Source organism: Arachis hypogaea, chromosome 18, assembly GCF_003086295.3.
Source record: "Arachis hypogaea cultivar Tifrunner chromosome 18, arahy.Tifrunner.gnm2.J5K5, whole genome shotgun sequence".
In the NCBI taxonomy this organism is placed as follows: domain Eukaryota; kingdom Viridiplantae; phylum Streptophyta; class Magnoliopsida; order Fabales; family Fabaceae; genus Arachis; species Arachis hypogaea.
The window spans coordinates 892,102-914,346 of NC_092053.1; the positions used below are offsets into that span (position 1 = coordinate 892,102).

The following is a 22,245-nucleotide window of genomic DNA, read 5'->3' on the forward strand; positions in this document are numbered from 1 at the left end:
TCTAATAAGATAAATTATTGATACATCAATTCTGCTACGTTATTAACAGCATTTATGCCTGTCAATTCTTATTTATAACTGTATTTAATAGAAGTATTTTTGTAGATGTGTCTAATAAAAATATTTTTTTTATAGTTATGTTTAATAGAAATGTCTTTATAGATATATTTTTTAGATGTGTCTCTTTATATATGTGTTTAAAATATAATAATTAATTATTATTAACAATAAATTGACAGATAATATATTGATACCCTATATTTTTCCTTGATACAAATCTTATTACTTTTTAAACGATACACTTTATAGAAACCACTTTCATGTTTATAACCCAACTTAATTATTTTATATATCTTTATCTTGGGTCTATATTATACTAAATAAAAATATTAAATGTATATACAATTAAGAGAAAATACCACTCTTCTCTCATGCGAAATGCTAAAATGTCACTCTCTTCCCCTCTATTTTATAAATGTACATTTTTCTCCCTTCTAACTTTTAAAAAACCTCCTCTTTAATCCATTTTAAATTTTTTGTGTTAATAATGTTAATTTTATCCATTTTCTATGAAAAAAAAATAAATTATTTTTTGAAAAAATATCCATTAACAAAAATTTTATTTTTTATCAATAAATTTTGCTTACCAAAATATCCTTTAATAAATTATTCTTTTATTAATTCAATTGTATTTTTAACGAAATATTTTCAAAAAAATTAATAATTAAATTATTTTTTTCTAAGATACCTATTTTTCAATAATTTTTTAATTATTAAATTGTGATTTTACTAAAATTTTTGTTAACAATTATTTTTATATTTACTATTAATTTTTTTATATTAATATATATTATTTTAATATTAAATAAAAAAATCTTACCACTGGTAATATGTATAACAATTAATATTTATTGATATTGAAAAATAATCTTACTAAAATTTTTTATTTAATGTTAAAATAATATATAGATATCGAAAAATTAATAGTAAAATATAAACAAATTGTTAACAAAAATTTTGGTAAAATTATAATTTAATAATTAAAAAATTATTAAAGGATATTTAAAAAAATAACATAATTATTAAATTTTTTAAAAATACAATTTAATCAATAAAAAAATAATTTATTAAAGAATATTTTATTAAGCAAAATTTAATAATAAAAAATAAAATTTTTGCTAATGAATATTTTTTAAAAAAATAATTTTTTTCTTAAAAAATGGATAAAGTTAACATTAGTTAACACAAAAAGTTTAAAATGGATTAAAAATGAAGTTTTTTAAAAGTTAGAAAGGAGGAAAATATACATTTATAAGATAGAGAAGAGGAGAGTGTCATTTTAGCATCTCACAGAGGAGGGGAGTGAAATTTTCTCTAAAATTAATTATTAATATATTTATATATAGATACGTATATAATTAATTTTTTTTAATATATATTTAACATGATTATATATTTATATTATAAATCATATCGTATCTGTAATTTTCACGAGAATCTATCATGCATTCTCCCTATTTTAGTTAATCCAAGCTAAATCTAGCTTTTAAAAAAATAAAAATAAAAGATCTTGCTTTACCAATAATGTTAGTACTTAGTTTCTTACTGTATATATTATGGTATATTGGTATACATCGATCCTCTCCAATCAAACTTTCTAATTTATAGAATGTGACGATATTCAGCATTGAATTTGGCCTATATATAAATTAATTAATAAAGTTTAATTTTAATACCTTGACGTACTAAAATATTTTTTATTTTGAGTCAAAATAAAAAAAAAATACAATTAGACATAAGTTCAATAATAAAATTAAAGACTTTGTTAAATAGATAATAACTTTTGTGAACAATGTGAACAATAGATTTTAAAATTGGCCCAATAAAATAAAAACACATTACACCCCTAAATTACTCATCTAAATCTTAATATTAGGATAACCATTCCATCCATCTGTATACAGAATAAATTAAACATTCGATATATCCATCGTTCATATTGTCTAATATTTTCATTATTTACCTATATTTTTTCTAAAATTAAATAGTATATATGTTTGATGACTACATATATAATCACGTACAAGTTAATTTCCAACTAATTAACTAACTATATATCATTACTATTAGTTTCACCATTAACAGTTTCAGGCCTGGATTCACTACTGATGCATGCTCCATTAATTACTTGATATTAAGAATTTTAAGATCAGACATGCATCAATTCACCTATCACTACTAATGCATACAAAATCAACTCATGATCATATATAATAATAGTGAAACCACGATCATAAATAATAATGAACAACTGATCTAAGAAAAAGTAAAACCCCAATAACCAACTTATGGAAATTAAAAGAAATGTGAATATCATTCATCATTATTATACCATGCATCAGTTTGGGAAAAGTACGTACGTACAAGACAAATCAGAAAGCAGAGAAAACTAAAATTGCTTCAAAGCAGTAACTAACTCGATTAAATGAATGAATGAAGAACATAGCTTCAAAACTGTTTGTCCTATTCTTTTGCAATCTCTCTTCCAAATTCACTCTCTTCCTCTTTTATCCTGTCTTTTGGACACACGTAAAGTTCATGCGGACGACATTCTTAGTTCTAGGTTAGTAAATAATAACTTAGGGTTAAATTTTTTTCTTACTTAGAGTCAGTTTTTTTTAGTTAGCGTAACTGTTGACATGTTAGTTAAAAGAGTTCCGCTAGGGAACTAACTAGGGTCTAACCAACTTCTGCCAATTTTTTAATGGATCTGATTTCAAAATTCGTCTTAACAAAGATAAATTGATATATATGGATGTTTCTTCTACTAAACATTATGATATCTTTTTTTCATACTAAATAGGTATTTTTAATATATTTTTTGAATTTTTTGTATTATTAATGTGGATATTTCTATTTTTTTAATAATTATATGATTTTTTTTTAAATCTTATAGTTGAATATTTCTTTTGTAAAGCATTAGGATGCTTTTTTTATATTAAATAGATTTTTTTTATATATTTTTGCAATTGTTTAAAAATAGCTCGTGCTCCATCACTCATTCTTCCTTGATTATGGGTGACTTTAGCACCATCACCAACCACCTAAAAAAATTGGAGGTGGCATTGAATCAGCAGCTTTCATTGTTAGTCTCACATATTTTATTGATAGCAATGAGCTGCACGACCTTGGCATGGTGGACAGGCCTTTCACGTGAACTAACAGACGGAGGAAGGATGCACTGGTTGAAGAAGTACTTGATAAAATGCTAGCATAACAGGGTTGGATTGATCTTTACGATTCAGATGCAGTGTTTCAATTATTAGGAAATAACTCAAATAACTCCCCAATCCTATTAGACTCAAGCCCTTAATCGAAACGAAGTAAGAGGAGGTTCAAATTTTAGGAGAGGTGGTGTGGCATAGAGGAAGTTAAAAATCTAGTTATGGATGCTTGGAGTTCCCAAATTGAAAGCTCAACTATGTTCATTTTGACTCAAAAGATGAAAGATTTACCGCCACAAAATAGTCAAATGGCAGTAAGAGACCAGACAAAAAGACAAGGAGGTACATTGATGACCTTCTTCTTAAGAAGTTACTCGAGATGCGCTTTATTGGAATAAATGAGTATTCCAAAAGAATCGGTCAAGAACAAGATCGTCTTCATGTATAGTTTTGTTTCTTTGGCGGCGAACTTTTTGAGGGAGAGAATTTGTGTGTATTGTTGTTGGGGGTGTGCAGGTTAATATAGAAGAGAAGGAGAAGGTTTTTATAGTTTTTAATTAGGTTTAATTAATCAGTTTCTAATTATTTAAATTTTGAATTTAAAAAATTTAAAATTAATTATTAATAATTATAATTAATTGAGTTGTTCAATTTTTGGCTGGTTACACACTTGGTTCCCTATACTTTTCCTAGTTAAAATAATTAGTTATAGATTGTTTGTTAGTTAGAGTTACAGAGTTACTAATGACATGTTAGTTAGATTTACTGTTAATTATTTTTCATGTTAGTTAAAATTTGTTATGTAATTATTTTTAAGTATAGTTGTTGTTTATTGTCTATAACTTGTTAATTAGTATAACAAAGTAAATTGTTAGTCAGTTTAGTTAGAATAATTAGTTTAAGTTGTGACTCAGAAGGTAATTAGTAGAAGAATTAATCAAGTTAGGTTGGATGAGAAAAAATTTGATTTGAAAAATTTAGAATTCAGTTAGTTATTAATTAATTAATTAGGTAGTTGACCGCGTCAGTTAGTTGGGACAGAATTAGAATTATTATATTTATAAGCCAAGTCAAATAATTAAATATAATTTTTTATTTAATAATTTGGTTAAGGTAAAAGGTGAATTTAGTGTTTGTAATTTTATTTTACTGGATTATATTTAGATGGAGGAGCAGCTGTTAGGTTACGAGGGTAAGATGTATAGACTGGATCACGCTAAACACATTGCTGACAGGTTTGATAGAGTGATACACTTTTTTTAAGTGTTTTTTATTTTGTTATAATTAATTAGTAGTGAAACTCTAATTTTATGTGCTAACCGCCCGTTGCTTTGCTTTGCTATCATCGAGTGGCATCAGGTGGACCAAGTCGTATGTCAGTTCGGTGGCCTGCAGCACATTCCGACTAGGCCATTGAACATAGACGACATGCACAGGTTGGATGGTCGGTTTGGCTGCAGAGAGTGGTTCCCGCAGCTTCTCGGTGGCTGGCATGAGTTGTGGGATGCTCGGGTCCACCATCATCTGCCTATACACCATCATATAGACCTGTGTCCATCGCTCGCATACATAACTTGATACCTTCAGTAGTTTTCGTAAACTCCCCTCGGCATTCAATGCACCATCAATATATTTGTGTCTGTCTGAAATCACTAAGATCTCGGGTTGTGGTGTGACATGCTCCCACAAATACGATAGAAAGAACGACTATGTCTCTTTTGTCTCACCCTTGACAACGGCAAATGCAATAGGCAGAATATTTGCGTTCCTGTCTTGAGCTATCACCATCAGTAAGGTCCCACCGTATTTACCATATAGGTGAGTGCTATCAATAGAAATAAGTGGCTTGCAATGCTTGAAAGGCTCAACACACGATAAAAATGTCCAAAAGACCCGATGAAACATGATAGTATCTGTGGAACTAGGTCAAGGCTGAGTCACCAGTTGCACCCAAGTACCTAAAGAGCCAAACTTAGTTGCCTACTTGTACACATCTGAATTTTTTAACTGTGAATAACAAAGATTGAAATAAATCTTACCTGGCAAGTACATATACATCGCAAATAACCAACGATGAAACTCGTTGTATGATTTCTCCCAATCGCCTTATATTCTGGCGATCACTCTTTTTTTTGCAACCTAAACCTTTCTATAGGACGCCTTGTAACCAAAGTGATTCTCCACACCTCTTTGGAGAACCCTGATGCAGATTGTTGGATCGACTTTGACCATCATGAAGATGTATTGCGCAATCACCTTCGAATCCAACCTACCATGGTCTTGTCCCATCGAAGTTTGCATGCAAGAACGAGCCCCTTGTATTTCCTAATCTCTCACTTTTCTTGCTTCCGGCGATACGATATGAGTATGCTCCAATTACAACCGGTGCCGAACTGGATACATTGTGCATTGTATTTGTACCTCAAATGGTCACTCTCTTCTATTCTGTAATCCATAGCCCTCCTAATGCTGTACTGCTTAACTGCCAACATCATTTCTTCCTTGACTTTAAATTGTTGTCCAACCTCAAACTCATTGCTTGGATCATCTTCTGGACCTCCCTGGGTAAACGACCAATCCGAAGTCATTGCATCGAGATTCAACCTCGTGAAATGATTCGGCGGTCATATGGTCGAGAGATGGTGGGCTGTGTAAGAGCGATCTAAGCATCACTGTAATAGTTCATCTCTTCTTCCTTGTCACCATCATCGGGAATTTCAGCTGGTTCTTCATCAGCATCGTCTACGTCATCGGGGGTTAACTTTATATTGATCTATCATCGGATCTCTAATAGCAGAACCATCATAACTTTCAACCCCATCGTCCATTAAGTCAGCATTACAAGCTTCAATATTAGACCCCTCCTGACTTCCCTCGGGTGGCATATTTAGGCCACCATAGTTCTTCTGATAGTTCGTTTAACAGCTCCACTCAACGGACTATTATCAGCCAACGAGATACATGAATAATTTCAACAGGTGAATATTTGTCCATCGGTTGTGCCACGACCGTATGAGCTGTACGTCCTCGTCATCGCACAAACAGTACCTAATTCAACACAACAAACGTATTCTTCACAATCGTTATCTCATAAATATAATAGTAACAGAGACAATACGAGTGTAACATACCTTTTATAAAACAAACTGCCATCTACTTCGATCGGATATCTATAGTAAATCTTTCACCCCTTTTTTCCTCTTGCTGCCCGCAGAATACAATATCAAATTCTTCAAAACTGTTAAATTGTCAACCTCCGGTGTCATATAGGTGAATATCGATTGTCCCAATCTAAAAATTATAGAACCTTCTTCGTCGTACACTATTTCACCATCCTAACAAATGGATAACAATGGATTCCTCGACATCGTAGAGAAAATGTCAACCTTAAAAATAAAAACCAATATTGTGCTTTAATAATCTACTCTTCAGCAGCCATGCTTTTATTTTTGAAATCCAACATATAGTTCGCCGGGGTGCAGCGAACTCTATATAAATTACGGACGTAGTAGTAGTACTTCAACTTTATTTTTCTTTCTCTCTTATATTTCTTTCTATCTTTCTTTCTTTTTTTGGATATTTAGAGCAATTCCAATGGGCAAATGTTGAGGCCTTATTTTCTGACAAAAGCAGAGAACCACCATTGGAGAGAAGAGTTGAGTTCCTGCACATATTTCAAGGTGAAGGAGTCCCTCTAAACAGGGACTCCAATCAACCAATAATAACTTGCCACTTGACAAGTTATTAAAAAAAAATATAAATCTAAAATAATTAAATAATTATATTTAATTATATTAAATAATTAAATAATAATTAAATTAGTAATAATTATAATAAATAATTATATTAAATAATTATATTTTTATTTAATTAATAATTTATATTAATTATTTAAATAATAATTAATTAAATAATTAAATTATAATTAATTTATTAATAATTAATTAGATTAAATAATTAAATTTCTATTTAATTAATAATTTATATTAATTATTTATATCATAATTAATATTAAATATTATTTATATTATTATATTAAATTATAATTAATTAAATTTACCTACATTAAAAAATAAATTTAATTTTTACATCTTACAAAATAATTTTTAGTTGAGTTGGTTATTTTTATTTTTAAAATTTAAAATTAGCAGTTGTAAATACAAAACTATAAATTAGTGTAATTTCGAATTATATATTATGTATTATTATTATATATGAATTTATTTAATATTAATATCTTTTAATAGTAAATTATTTTTAAATTTATAAATTTAAATAATATTATTGAAAAAAAATTAATTACATTAATTTCAAGTATTTTAATTAATTAATTAAGTGGGACCACAACAGGCACTAAAGTCAGTTCCTCCTAATGGAGAAGAGAGAGATGCTTTGAGTTCCTCTTTACTGTTTATGATGCAAAAACTGATGTGAAGTTACGTTTTATGACAGGTGGACTATAAACAGGAACTGGGATGAGTTCCCTACTGAAGATGGTCTTATAGTCTCTGTATATTGCGTTTAAACCAATTATACTCGTGCACAAAAGATAAGTCATGTGTGATAATTCATATAAAAACAAGAAGTTAAAAAGAATGTTTAAAGAAAATTTGTTAATTAATAAAATAAAAATATAAAAATAAAATATTAAAAATCTAATATTTTTTTTTAGAATTACCATCACTAAGACAACTAATTAACAGATTATAGGAGAAAGTAAAATTTAATTAGTAATGAATCTAAAGAAAGAATCTTGGTAGAAAGTTCGACAAAAAGCAATAATTAATTTTTACAACTAAATTAATCTAATATAATTAGATTCTATTATTAGATTTTATTAATATATATTATATATAAATACATATATTATTTAATTTATTTTTAATATATATTTTATATTTTTACATATATCATATGAGTGACTTATTTAATAATTAATTTATTTAATACTAATAATTATCATCAAGAAATGAAATATAATCATTGATGTTAATTACTAAGCATTCATGCAAAATGATCTACCTTCCTTGTCCCTTGAAAGTTGAATCGCCCAAGGTATAGGGGCAAAATAGATAAAGACGTCCGCCAGGTTCAGGAAATAGCAACAATATTGATCGTTTCAGTGTTGGAGAATTTGGGTAATACAGTCTAAAAAATCCGAGATTTATCCAAAATTAAGTTCCATTATCGCTTGGAGACTTGACTTAAACTAACATACAACTACTTAGAAATATATGATAGTAGACTCTGCCACACAACGGCAAAATGAACTATGAATGGAAAATTTTTCTTGTCATAGTAAAGCAGCATCCATCTAGCACAAAAGTGTGAGACACTTTCTGGACCAATAATTTTCTCAATCATCAGATGCCTTTGGAGAATTTTCTGGGGTCTTGAGAGCTGTTGTTGATGTTGCAGCACCACCACCCTTATCCTTATGTGCCGTGATAGCAGCTTTAAACTCCTCCACAATGGAAGGGTCCTTGAACTTCAAGGCAAATGTTGAAAGACCAACTTTTCCTTCTGTGGCACTGTTGATGCATGCAAATGTAACACCCTTCTTCTCCATATTTGTGAGCTTCATATCTGGGTAAAGACGAGCATTCAAAATCAGTCTATAATTTCCCCTAGACCTCATAAGAAGTCTTGCTTTTTCTTCGCCAGTTGTAACATTAACTTTCAGTTCTCCCTTTCCTCTTTCCTTCCAACTTCCATCAACAAATTCAAACAACACTGAATCTGCATTAAAAACCACTTTCTCATTCTCTTCACCGGTTTCAACCACAACCTCCTGCAATGCTGCAAAACCACTTCCCTCGCTCTTGGAAATAGCAGAGGATGCGGATACCCCAAAAACAGAACTTCCATTGGTGGATAAACCCAGACCAAAAGGCTTGTCATTTTTTGTACCAAAGATAGAACCTGACCCTTCACTTGAAACAGACCCAAATGAAAACGAAGTAGAAGAGAAACCAGTTCCAGCAAGACCTGTGAATGCATTTCGGCTACTTGAGAGCTGTTGAAATGACTTCAAATGGCCACCTTCAGCACTTGGTTCTGCACTCTCAACTTTCTCATCGCCATTATCAGTGCTATCTTTCTTATCCTCGTTTCCAGTATTACTTTCAGCAGCAATCTCCTTACTTGCAGCATCCTTCTTCTCCTCAACTTCATTTTTGTCGACATCTTCACTATGTTCCTTATCTGCCTCAGATTTATCAACAGTACTCTCCTTTTCTGCAGCATGCTCCTGATCTGCATTGCTTTCTTCTGCAGCATCGTTCTTTGCAGCAGATTTGTCCTCTACTGTATCAGTTTTACTCTCCAATTGCTTAGTTTCTTCATCCTTAGCTTTCTCAGAATCCTTTGACGTAGCATCATTGCCATTTGAATCATCTGCACCACTGTTCTCACCAGCTGATTGTTTTTCAGCAGTAGGTTCAACGGGATTAGCACCGGAGTCAGTGGGAGTTGTCAAGCGTATCCCTGCAAATGGGTTTGAAGAAGGAGCAGAATTGTTCTGTTGGCGACGAACTTTGACTATCCTTCGGGTTGCCAGAACCTCATCACTAGCTCTCTTGAAAGTGCCAGTCTCATGTTCAGGGACATCTTCCCCATCATCAACAGGAGTATCTTTAGTGAGCTGCACTCCGGCGGTCCTTTTCTTTGAAGGTGGAAGGGCATTCTCAGCATCCCCCATTGAAGCAAGGTGTCAGTAGTGAACTATAACTTAAGAACTTTTATTTTACAAACTCGTGGTACAAAAATGGCTGCAATAAAAAAGGTGAATTTCTCACTCCTTCCTTCTCAAAATACAAATGGAGTGTAGTATTCAACATAACCAAATTACTTGAATAATGGCATAATATGCATCACACAGAATCCTCATAGCAAACTTAATGCTATCTCGCAAACGACTTCCATATGCTAAGAAAAGACCACCTAATAACACCAGAAATTAACACAAAAAAGCATAAACCCAGCATGTACCTGTCCTTACATAATTCATTTGTACCCATGATTTGGTCCCATTCACAAAGCAGAGCAATTTCAAAAAGAAAAGTAAAACAACAGAGCTCAAAAGATCGGACAATTATTCCAAATGAATATATATTGTTACTATTAGATAGCGACAAATTCCGAATAAATAACTAAAACACCGAATTCTCAAATACCATATTTTCAGACTTCGACATGTAGAACCCTAAAATAATCCCATCAACGCCCTATACTCATATAAATACGCCGAGACAAAATCAGCGATAAGAAGATTAACAACCTCCAGTTCCAAAAAAAAAAGTAACAAAATAATTTGAATCTCAAAACAAGCAAAAGATGTCGAAAGCAATACTACGATTATGCTAATATCAGAAATAGCAAGAACATATATTAAAAAAAAAAAATCTCGGGCATGTAGCAGTGATAGTATCAAATAAGAGTAAGAAGGAGAGGATAGTATATGCTACTTACAGGGAAAACAAGAAACGATGGTGGGCGATTGTGTCGGTAGCTTTGGGTTTCAGGGAATTGAGTGAAAATCTGTTATATGGTTGTGAAGAGTGAGAGGAAGCGATGATTGATTGCAGAGAGAAACGGTATTTGGAAACCCTAAGAAGATGGAAAAGTGAAAGAGAGAGGGGAAGAACATGATATAGCCGCAGCACCCAATATAATCAATCACTCACACAGCTGGCACCACCATCCTTTTTTTTTATTCCTCCTTTGAACAAAAAATTGAAGGGTTAAGAAAGAAGCCTAGTCCAGACCAGACACACACACACAAACACTTTGCACTGGATCCGGTGTCTATTTTTTCTTCTTAAATCCAAATGTCCACTCAATTCATGTAGTATAATTGTGACTTGTGAGTATATAATATAACTATACATCCTAACTTGCTAGTGAATAGCGATAGTGTGATGGGGATTTTTTTTCATCAGATAATATATCTATTTTTTTTCTTCATAAACCTCCCTTTTACAAGAGGTTAATTGTATATTATGATGATCCTTAGTCACACTTTATAAATAAATACAAAGATATTAGACGTAACAATTTAAATTTTAGAAGAGAGTAATGTATTTTCTTAGAATTAGATGAAAATTTCTATCTTTATCACATCTCAACATGAAAATAGTATAGCAATTTTCTCACGAGTTTAATTTTTATAATGCATTGAGCCATTGATAGTTCAAAATAATTTATTTGTCACTTAATTATGTATTAACAACATTTAACACTTCAACTATTTTATTTGGTTACTATCATATTAGCAAACATTTAATGGCTCTTTTATGCACGTGGAACTTAAATGACATAAATACGGAACTATGATATTTGAAAAGAAATTTACAGAATAAGCACTTTTCTTCAAAAAAAAAAAAAAAAAACTCCAGTCCTTTTGTAATTTTGAAAAACGCCTTAAAAATGCTAATTGGCTTCTATTAATAATACGTAAAACTTTAGCACTTTATTTTCGAAGTTAAAATTTTGATCATCTACTAATTTTCTATTTAACTTCCATATGTATTTCTATTATTAAATTGCTATTTTTGAGCTTTGTATTTTAGTTATAAATATTATAGTGAGCCACTTCTACAATCATAATTTTATCATGGTTAATATTAATAATTTTGGTAGCATTTTTCATAGAATGAGCCAACTGATGCCACATCTATCCAACCCTAGTTCAATCATTCAGCAGATGAACTGCCTGCCATGTCAAGTACGTTCTTTTAGATTAAAGACAACCAAGCTCCATGTATAGTTCTCCATTCTACGAATGCACATGGAATATATGGGAAACATTTCCAGTTTAATCGGAAAATTAGAAAGATAACTCTTCATATATGTATCGATTTCAAACATTACAGGAGCTTGGGAAGGCATGGTGTCAATAGATGCTACATCGGGAAAGAATCATTATTGTTCTGTATTAACTATTAACCATCCAGTGATCCACGTTTTACAGTCCATGGATATGTAAAATTTAGAAGAAAATGCTCAAGAGAACAACTAGCTAAAATTTAAACAGGCAACCATCATTCAGCTTTTTCTACATTCACACTGGCACGAATTATATTGAGGTAGAAACCTCAAAAGAATGTGATATAAATCCTATTAAGTTGTAACTATCTGAACCTAAAGAATATTGTTATACCGCGAGCAAAATGACAAAATTCAGGCCACTAGAAAACCACAACACCAGGAAACAGAAACAACCAGTCCGCATACTCTCATTATGGTCCCGTGAGGAGACCTGCATTTAAATGAATTAAAATGAAACTAAGGCCGCCACAATAGGGAAAGAAAAAATGTAGCTGGAACCGAAGTAGGAAAGAAGTAGTTTATCAAACAAAATGGTGTAGCTGCAAATGCGGAAAAAGTAATTTAAAATTGCTAGATATGATGTTGAATGCAGTACAATATCGAAATTTTATTCTAACCTCAGACAAACAGCCCAGAAGCTGGAACCGACTGTCTTGATGGGACCTAGTGACGTGGCGCAAGCACTGTCAACAAAGATGAATCTTTATGTGAGGACTAAAGCTTTCTTGAGGTGACATTCACAATTGGGTCAAAAGTTATGGTATAAACACAATATCATAACAAAATTAAAGTTCACAACAAAATAGACATAACAAGAAAAAATATTTTTAAGTTTGTCAATGATTCAACTAAAATATCCACTTTGTATTCGAAGGGCACACTACTAGGAACCAGTAAGACCAAGACTGGTAGAACTTTTACATCATTATGAATATGATATGCCCCAAAATTCATTAGTGATGATGTTAACCTCAATCATTTTATGCATCAGCAAGATTTCCTGGGGCAACTTAAGAGAGGGAAAGACATGCAATGAGCAATAAAATGTTATAAACTTCCAAGCCAAACTACATACAAAATCGTGACAACATAGCTCAGAGTTAGATATTTTGATCAATTATTCACTTATTGACAACGGACACCCTAATTATGGTGAAATATGACACACTAATAACCATAAGCAGCTAGTATTGGTAGGACTCAAGTGGAAGTAGTAGTTATAGTAAAAATAGTTAGGTGAGGGAGTTAGAAATGGCACTTCAGAAACAATTAATCACCAGAGACAAAATTTCGATTTTCACACCACCCCAACCAATTGCTTTTAGGCTGACGGGCCTCCTTCATTATTCGTACCCCACTCTTCTTCAGCCTCGTTACCATTAACGAGTACTGCACCATCTGTAGAATCGGCATCCACTACAACTGCCTCTTCTTGGCTTCCTTCTTCTCCATTATGCTCCTCCTGTGCCTCTGTATACTGCTCTTCTCCATTCTGTTCAGTCAAACGAAACAAAATGAACAAAAATAAAGCAAAAATCTAAAACCACCACTAGGAATCTACTCAGGTATTCAATTGGCAGTACAAGGCATACATATGAGGAACTTTTTTAAGCTTTTGTGTGGCGTTAGCCCTATATATCAATTTACCTCATGGTTAGAGTCCCCATTCTCAAGAGGCTCCTCGCCTTCGTCAATCTGCATGCTTCTAAAAGCTTCAACAAGGCTTATATGTGATTTATCTGCATGGCTGATGTACTGCTCCGCATGAGGGTAAACATTCCTTAAAAAAATAAAAAAATTAATAGTAAGTATTTGTACACAGCCTAATCAGACCAACTACAAAGCTTCCAGAGACATGCAAATAAATAAATCAATCATATATATATATATATATATATATATATATATATATATATATATATATACATTCTCTACACTGACCTTGTTGCTGCAGCCTTAGATTCAACAGCAAGTGCAACTTGCCAGTCTTCAAATAAATTTGGATATTCCTCAGGATCAGCCAATGATTCAGCAGCTTTTGGATTAACCTGCATAAAATATCAAATACATGAGAGAAATATACAATTGCTCAATCCAGAACTCACAATCCACAAGGAAATTGAATAAGACCAGAAGTTCCTTCCATGGATCATAAACTTCCATCATGATTCATGAGTAAATACTATATATCTGAGTCATTAATTACCTTATTAAGATCTTTTCTCCAAATTGCTACTATCTCTGAGACCTTGCTTGGGAGGTAAGATCGAGCCATTAAAGCTGCCTCTGGAATCCGATTGCTGCAAATAGCATAACTTAGCTATATATTACTGCAGTAGACCTAACACCCCTCCCTTCCCCTCCCCTCTCTAGTAGTAACGTCATAGAGGAAAAGAAGACACTATTGAAGATTACCTCTCTATCAACAGTTGAAGGCAGTCTTCCACTCTACCCAACATAAACAAGCAAAGGAAAGCAACATTGTTCTTCCCTTGCTCTTTAGCAAGGGTTGCAAGTTTTGATATTCCTTCGGCATCTCCTAAAGAAGAATACAGCAGTAACAACCCACTCAAATCCATCGCATGATTCAAACAATCCTCAGCCATATCTAACTGCAAGACAACAAGGCACTCACTTCAGAATATTTTGACATGGATAGTTAGGAATGAAATTCAGCTTAGGTGTTGGAGAAATACAATTTAAGTTTCAAATAACATAGAAAAGTACCCTTCCACTAGACATAGCTAATTCTCCCAACTGCTTCCATTTAGACTCACTCTGCACTTCTGTTGCAATACTCTGCAGCGAAAGAGGGCGAATATTATTCATGTGAACCACAGATATAGAAATTTGATTACCAAGTTAACAACTTTTACAAGCCAACTAATATCTCTTTGACTCTTTGTAGGTACTACAAGAGCAAACCTTTGCAACTTCTAATCTTCCAAGCTGTATTGCTAGTTCAAATCTGTAATCAGGGTCAGTAGCTACTTCAAGAGCCTCCTCTATCATCCCCCGTGATTCCAAGAATCGAGCCACACTACCAAAAATCAAGTATTTCAATTAGGATGCACATACATACCAGCACTGAGTACCTAAATTTATAACTGAAATTTGGAATTTAAATAAACAATACAAGGCCTACTAAAAGAAGAAAAAAAAATCAAGATGCAAGGCAAACTATGGATTAATATCATACAAACATGACAAGAAAATATAATGATGGACAAGAAGCCTCTAGAGATTACAAGTTAAATGCAACAACTTGGACAAGATTATTCGTTTCGGCACCCCAGTGGGTTGAACCCCTACTAAAGGGATCAAACCAAACATTTTTTGGGAACAAACAGAGAGACACTCACAGGGAATGTAACATATAATTGCATTAAAATTATCTAGATATGCATTTAAAGCATAATTCTGCAACCAAAAGTCCAAAACCACTTTAACACATCTCTCCACAATGAAAGGAAAATTGCCATTGTTTTATAAATGAATGCAGCGGAGCTACTACCTGTTAAGATGCTCCTTAGGAATTGATGGTAGGACTTCATTGGCCCTTTCAATATCACCGCGCATAACTAATGTCTTGTACTCAATCAAGCTTAAAAGCAGTGTGTATCCCATAACACTGACAATAATTGATAGATAATAAAAAGTCAAGTTAATGCATTTTAAATGATCTGAAATTTCCATTTTTTTTTCTTTCGTTTGATATGAAATGAACACCACTTACTTAAACTCTTTGTCAATCAGATATACCCGGCTTTGGTTTGCAAGGTAACCCAATAAATACATAGGGCGGTCCAAATGAAACATTGTTGTTACCTGAATTCACAATGTCATTCACCAAGAGATCTCATATAATCCTTGACATTCAATTGTAAAAATAATAGATAAAAAATTATTCTCTTTTAGCCTAGAAGGGACAAGAATTAGTACCTCGCCACCAACACAGTAATTCAGTCTCCAAGAGGAATTGTTGTAGATAAAGCAATCCCCAACCCAAATGCCTGTCCTGACACGTTCACTCATCTCATGAAGGAGCTCAAAGGCATCTTCAACACCTTCATCATCTACAGGTCTTCCACTAACTAAATGTGAAGCAACTATGTCACGCTGCAATCATGAAAGTTAAAATGTTTACAGTGCTGCCACCTGTATGATGCTTCCAAATATTCTTTCAGCCAAAGTTTAAATGGGAAAAATGTGTAGTTCAGAGAATCCTCACATTGTACTTCAGGATATAGAATGATGTATCACTAGCAATTGTGACAAGATCACCACTATCGGCCCAGTAGAGGTTCTGACACAACACAAAATAACAAAAAAAAAACGATGAACAAGGAGATGTAGAGAAGTAAAAAGGAAAGGGGCAGCAATAACAATAAAAGCAGAAAACTAGATCACCTAGTTAAAAAAGCACTCACTTTCACATTGACATCAATCCGATAAATTAACCTGCATTCTGCCCAATCATAAAAGCAGATGAAATCATTTGAGCACATCGCTAATAAAGTGCCTCCAAAAATACGTTCTGCTGAAAATGTTGGTCGGACACTCCTCTTCTCCTGAAATACCCATATTTAGACTCCAACTAAAATTTCCAGACGGAAAATTTATTTCATGCAGAAGACAGCTAGAAATAAGAAGATTTAAGTATTTACAACAGCGGAAGCAGCCCATGCAAAAATAACAATGAAAAAAATAACCTAGCCTTCATCCTTTTAGAAATAGCAAGCATTTGTTATTTACCATCACAATTACGATTAAAAAGTAAATAAAGTGTACAAACAAAAAGTGCAAACCTGGAAATTTTTGTTGAAAATTTTGATCTTTGATGTGCTTTCTCTGACAGCATACTCTCCATCAGAAGACCAAACAAATTCGAGAGCTGAACCAAAAGACCTATTTCTCCATGCCAATGCAGTGTATATAATATACTCACCATCTCCACATACAACAACAAATCTCCCATTTGGGTTGTGCTTTAAGTTCTGAGAAAAATTAATCAACAATCAACCATCACTCAAAACAGAATCAGAATAGTTGAAACAGTAGTAAAGAATATTAATAGAAAGCTCACTTCTTTTAATATAAATTGTGCAACACAGAAATAGCTTAAACATATTTATGTTATACAATTACATCCTTATAGATTAAGTTGTTCAATAGCTCAATTTCAATTTATAACATTACATAATAAAATCAAGCTTTCTGCATAGAAGCACAACAAAACTGCCGGTAGGCTTCAGGAAACATGTGGAAAATACGGCATAATAAATCAGGAAAAACATGCCAATCATTCATTTTCAAAATCCCACAAAGAAAGGGTTGTATGATGGGAATCGGGAAAGAGCGTAAACCCTTCAAAAACAGAGGAAGCAGAGCAATAAAATGGAACATCACGTGAGGAAGAAGGATATTAACTCACTTGTGGGTAGAGATCACAAGTGCCCAACTCCTTAACAGCCAAGGGTAACCTTTCTCCATCAGCAACCTAAGAAGCATAGTATTTGCATGTGTCAATAAAATCAAATACTTACAGATTGTTGCATTTTACAGAAATAAGAGTGGAAATTGATCCCATACCTCCACATCTGCTCCTACACTTTTTATATTGACAGTTTGAATTTCATTATGCTTAGCCCAAATAATTTTCCCACTGTTGTCCATGCTAGCCACAGGTACTTCTCGACCAAGTTTAACCATAATAGTCCCTTCATCATAGCCAATCACAACGCTGCAGAGGAAGACAATTTGGTAATTTAGGCCAAGAAGCAAGTGAAAGATAATATAGCAATACTTTATTATTCAGACAACAGCCACTTGCCAATATTCAAATGTGTAAAAAATGACACTCAAACTAATCGCCCAAACCCTTCAAAGAAGGCAGACAGAAAAAACACTCACCGACGTGATCCTTTCATATATCCAATGGCCCAAACCCTTTCAAGACCATAGTTCAATGTGTTCTCAAGCCTGCAAAACATTTAACAAGCCCAAAACATAAAATTGAGGAATTAGTGACTTAGTGTATGTCCTTAGTTTCAAATATACCTCTAATTAACTTAATTAAAATCTTAAAATGTGAAACATATAATAAATTAGAGAAAGAGATGCAGAGCAGAAATAACGATGTACAATCTCTCAGTCTCAATCACTATCTACAACTTAAATCACATCATGCAAAGTGGAAAAAGAATGTGAAGTAACAAGTCAAGTATAACTGCATAGTTTATAAGGCCCTATTATGCAAGACCAATACTCAACCACTGCCAAATTATTCCAGTCCCCATAAGATAGTTATGACAATGGAGAAAAATAAGCCAGAGGAATATGCCAAATAAAACGAGCATAAAGTTAAAGCTCACAGGTTACCTATAAGTGGTAGAGTGCCATATTCGTACTGTACCATCCTCAGAACCAGTAATTATTATAGGAAGCTCCGGATGAAAGCACACAGCAGAAACATTGTGCGTGTGACCTTCAAGGGTCTGGACACAACCTTTGGTCTGATAATCCCATACCTATTTCATAGGTTGTATCCAAGTTAGTCTTATTCATATATATTACACATATGGGCAAATAAATCAAGGGAGCAACAAGAACAAGAATTGAAAGATAACCTTGGCAGTGTGATCATCAGAGCCAGTGATCAGATAAGGTTTGTCACCACCTGTAAAGTAATCAACGCAATTCACACCTTTCTGGTGGGCATCCAATGTAAAATTAGGATCAGGAGAGCCAAGATTCCAAATCTGGTAAGATGAGAAAACAGGAATATCAATGCAGGAGGAAGAAGAAGAAGAAGAGCATAAAATAGATGGAGACAAGATAACATGTATACCTTTATGGTGCGATCAAGAGATGCACTAGCAAAGGTGTTTGTGTCTTTAGGATTAAATGTTACTTGCATGACATAATGAGAATGTCCCTCAAATATCTGGGTACAAACCCAGCCTTTTTCCCAATCCCAAAGCTTAATAAGCATATCATCAGATGATGACAGCACATAAGGAAGTGTAGGATGAACAGCCACACACCGAATGTAATCTGTATGTGCCTCAAATACTTTGACTTTATCCATTGTGTTGTAATTATATACACGAATAAACATATCATCTGCTCCAGCAACAACCCACTGTTTGCGTGCAATAAACTTGGCTGACCTAACTGCAAAATCATATTGTATAAGAGCTCCAAAGTGGCTTCTAAGTAGTAAATTGACTTAGAAAAGCACGCTTCCAGGAAAATGCATCATATATAAAATGTTCACTAACCTGGCAACTCAGTAACCTCAAAAGATTTGGCCATAGTCTGAAATAGCATAAAAGAAATGAGTGTTAATTACACAAGCATTTCTGCAGAAGTTATAATGACCCATCAAATGCAGAAGGGTTGTAAAGAATTTAAATATAAAACTGATGATTTGAAAGCTACAATCTATTAATGCAAATTAATGGATACCACAGAACACACCAAAGTATATAAAATTATAAATGAACCACTAAAAGACATGTTTAAGAAGGAATAAATGAACTGACAAACATTATAAACTGCAAAAACACAAATTGCTGTGTAAAATTCTAAAAAACTGCGAGATTCTTAATAGAAATATAACATGTGTCAGATAGATAACTGGCAAACAAATAGAGAAATCCAGAAAATTAACAAAGTAAATAAACACTACTTTTAAACTAAAACTACTCTTCTCAATATACAGGTTCCAGGCCATCAAGTTATGGTTGAATAAAAGAGGTTACTATCCTTTCTATGGCATTTTGGTTTCTGGGCAATAAAAAATAGCATACCTGAGATTGGAAGTTCCAGATACAGACAGTTCCAGAGTATAAACTTGCAAGAATCCTACATTGACAAGGCAACATCATGCAATTTGTCAAAACATATAATTATGAAGTATGAACTGTTTACAATCAAACTAATTGCCACAGTAATTAAATAATGCCAAAGTAGCCTCATATAGCAAACATGAAAATCACTATTGGTGACTCAAACTATTGTAGATACCAGGTGGACTTGAGCATTATCTAAAGGTGGGAGAAAACATCCAGATATTCCTCGTTATAAAATGAACTTCATATCATACACTATTTCAGAACCACACCAAGTTAGACAAGGATGAGGCATTACCATGGTTCTGTCGGATGTAGATCCACAGATTTTACTCTTTCTGATCTTTGCGCAAGCTTCCTCTGATTGAAGATTAGGAAAACATGTTAGATTGAGTAGCTAGAAAGGCAAATATCCACACTGTGCTTGGACTCCGAGAAATCTAATCTCACTTACGAGCTAATCAGAATTTCTCGTGAGACAAACACGAAATAAACATTGAATCAGAATAACCAACGAAACATTACCTTGATTTCGAGTCTGAGAGGCTGCAAATGCAAGCAACAAATAAACAAAAACGAGTCAATGCACAATTCCACGATAGATCCCATCGAAAATGAAACCATACGAATTAAGTAAGCAAAATTCAGAGCCTCGCATTTTAAGTTAGAGACAGAAAAGCGTTTGAAATTCGTAAGAGCGAACGGCAACATTGAGTAAAACACGAAATCAAAGAGAATTCGGTCCAGATCTAAGGTTGCTAGGAATGTTGAGGCATTTGCGAGAGAACAGATCAAAGAGGAAGCTCACCATTTTTGCAGATTGGAGAGTGAACTAGCGTCGATCGAGATCACTCGTCGGAGATCAGAATCCAAATTCGAACGAGCCCAAAGAGATCGAGCTCAGAGTGAGAGAGAAACGGAAACAGAGAGAGAGAAGGGACAAAAGGCTTTTGTATTATAAAGGGAGCACGGTGTAATTGTGTAAATGTCATTAGAAAGAGGGAAGCGGAACTTTGCAGTTAATGTCAGATTACCAAAGTGCCACTGGGAGTACATTGTCGTGTGCGTTGTCGCACCATATGGAAATGGGGTCCGCCGCAGATCAATTAAATGAACGGTTGAGATTCGAACGAGTGATTCTGTTTGGGCGTTAACAAATTCTGATAAACTAACAACGTGTTTAATGAAGGGTAGCACCGTCACCGGTCACCGGTCACCGGGTCAGTAACGTGATCGCCACGTGGATCATTGGGCCCTCATATTAATATTTTTTACATGCATTGTTCTTTAATAATATTTTACGTATTTCAGATCAAAAGAAGCATTTGTCGGTTGTTTTGAGATTTATTCATGGATTTAACTTCGTAAATGGACAATTTCCATAATGGAGCTTCAAAACTTGAACATTGGTTCACACTATTGTTCTGCAATTATTTTTCTGTATCAACTTAGATGACTTATTTTTCCCTCGTAGTCAATTACACTACTCAGTTAAGCATAAATTGATAAGCAAAGCGGTATATATTAAAGGAAATGTTAGCAGACTTATTTTAATATGTTTAAGATGTTATTGTGAAATGTGGATTAATTTGTTATTGGTACATATGTGATGAGACGTTTAGACTTTAGATTATTTGACTGTTTTAGACTTCGTTTTTACTTAATCTTTAAAGAGATAATTAAAATTATTATTAAACACTAAATTATATGTTACACAAAAATATTATTTACATATTAAAATGAGTAAAGTATCATTTTTATCACCAATGTTTGGAGTAAGTGTCAAAGTTGTCCCTAACATTTCAATCGTCCTATTTAAATCTCTAATATTTTAAAATTGTCTCAATGTTGTCCCATCGTTAGGGATTCGTTAAAAGAACCGACAGCGGGACAAAATTAAGACAATTTTAAAACGTTAGGGGCTTAAATAGGATGAAAACGTTAGGAACAAAAATGATACATAGAAATAAACTTTAATTTTATCCTTCAATAATATCAAAAAATTTTATTGTACATAGTATTCAATTGTTTTTTAATCACATTTAAGTAAATTACACTTAATCACATTACAATAAATTTATTTTTTTATAATTTCATACTTAAAGTTATAAGTTAATATAAAAATATAAAAAAATTATTTAGAATGAAAGTTGTGTGATTAAGTGTAATTTACTTAAAAGTAATTAAAAATAATTAAATATTATATATAGTAAAAAATTGATATTATTAAAAGATAAAATTAAAATTTATTTTTACGTATCGTTTTTGTCCCCAACGTTTTCGTTCTATTTAAGTCCATAACGTTTCAAAATCGTCTCAATTTTGTCTCACTGTCA

At 32.8% G+C, this 22,245-nt stretch overlaps 2 protein-coding genes across 5 annotated transcripts; both read right to left on the reverse strand.

Annotated features, from left to right (window-relative positions):
* Positions 1–8,314: 8,314 nt before the first annotated feature.
* Positions 8,315–11,997, reverse strand: LOC112770912 (nuclear pore complex protein NUP50A). Of its 2 annotated transcripts, none has more exons than XM_025815389.2 (2): positions 10,695–11,997; positions 8,315–9,994 (listed from the first exon to the last, which is right to left on the reverse strand). In XM_025815389.2, the coding sequence occupies exon 2, from the start codon at positions 9,922–9,924 to the stop codon at positions 8,581–8,583; it is 1,344 nt and encodes a 447-aa protein (XP_025671174.1). In that variant the 5' UTR covers positions 9,925–9,994; positions 10,695–11,997; the 3' UTR covers positions 8,315–8,580. The 2 variants fall into 2 exon arrangements, with proteins under 2 accessions (XP_025671174.1, XP_025671175.1); XM_025815390.3 differs by having other exon boundaries at positions 8,315–10,166; positions 10,695–11,614.
* Positions 11,998–12,132: 135 nt separating this feature from the next.
* On the reverse strand, positions 12,133–21,146 carry LOC112770907 (coatomer subunit beta'-2). 3 transcript variants are annotated; one of them, XR_003186805.3, is made up of 26 exons: positions 20,718–21,146; positions 20,435–20,455; positions 20,208–20,269; positions 19,868–19,922; positions 19,337–19,373; positions 18,904–19,229; positions 18,683–18,814; positions 18,435–18,583; positions 17,967–18,035; positions 17,646–17,796; positions 17,488–17,553; positions 16,862–17,050; positions 16,484–16,624; positions 16,285–16,359; positions 15,996–16,172; positions 15,790–15,881; positions 15,568–15,684; positions 14,979–15,093; positions 14,781–14,852; positions 14,469–14,665; positions 14,260–14,353; positions 13,995–14,101; positions 13,701–13,833; positions 13,331–13,545; positions 12,671–12,736; positions 12,133–12,483 (listed from the first exon to the last, which is right to left on the reverse strand). XR_003186805.3 is itself a non-coding variant. In XM_025815384.3 (26 exons), the coding sequence occupies exons 1-25, from the start codon at positions 20,718–20,720 to the stop codon at positions 12,717–12,719; spliced, it is 2,739 nt and encodes a 912-aa protein (XP_025671169.1). In that variant the 5' UTR covers positions 20,721–20,902; the 3' UTR covers positions 12,133–12,483; positions 12,671–12,716. The 3 variants fall into 3 exon arrangements, 2 of the variants coding, with proteins under 2 accessions (XP_025671169.1, XP_025671168.1); XM_025815384.3 differs by having other exon boundaries at positions 13,407–13,545; positions 20,718–20,902; XM_025815383.3 differs by lacking the exons at positions 12,133–12,483; positions 12,671–12,736 and having other exon boundaries at positions 12,863–13,545; positions 20,718–20,902.
* Between the last annotated feature and the right edge of the window lie 1,099 nt (positions 21,147–22,245).

Excerpts from the sequence above, each read along its gene's own strand:
- LOC112770912 (XM_025815389.2), bottom strand. The coding sequence starts at position 9,924 with ATGGGGGATGCTGAGAATGCCCTTCCACCTTCAAAGAAAAGGACCGCC.
- LOC112770907 (XM_025815383.3), bottom strand. Across the intron at positions 15,882-15,995 it reads ATTACTGTGTTGGTGGCGAG|GTAACAACAATGTTTCATTT; the intron begins GTACTAATTCTT and ends TTGTGAATTCAG. Across the intron at positions 14,853-14,978 it reads GAAGATTAGAAGTTGCAAAG|AGTATTGCAACAGAAGTGCA; the intron begins GTTTGCTCTTGT and ends CTTTCGCTGCAG.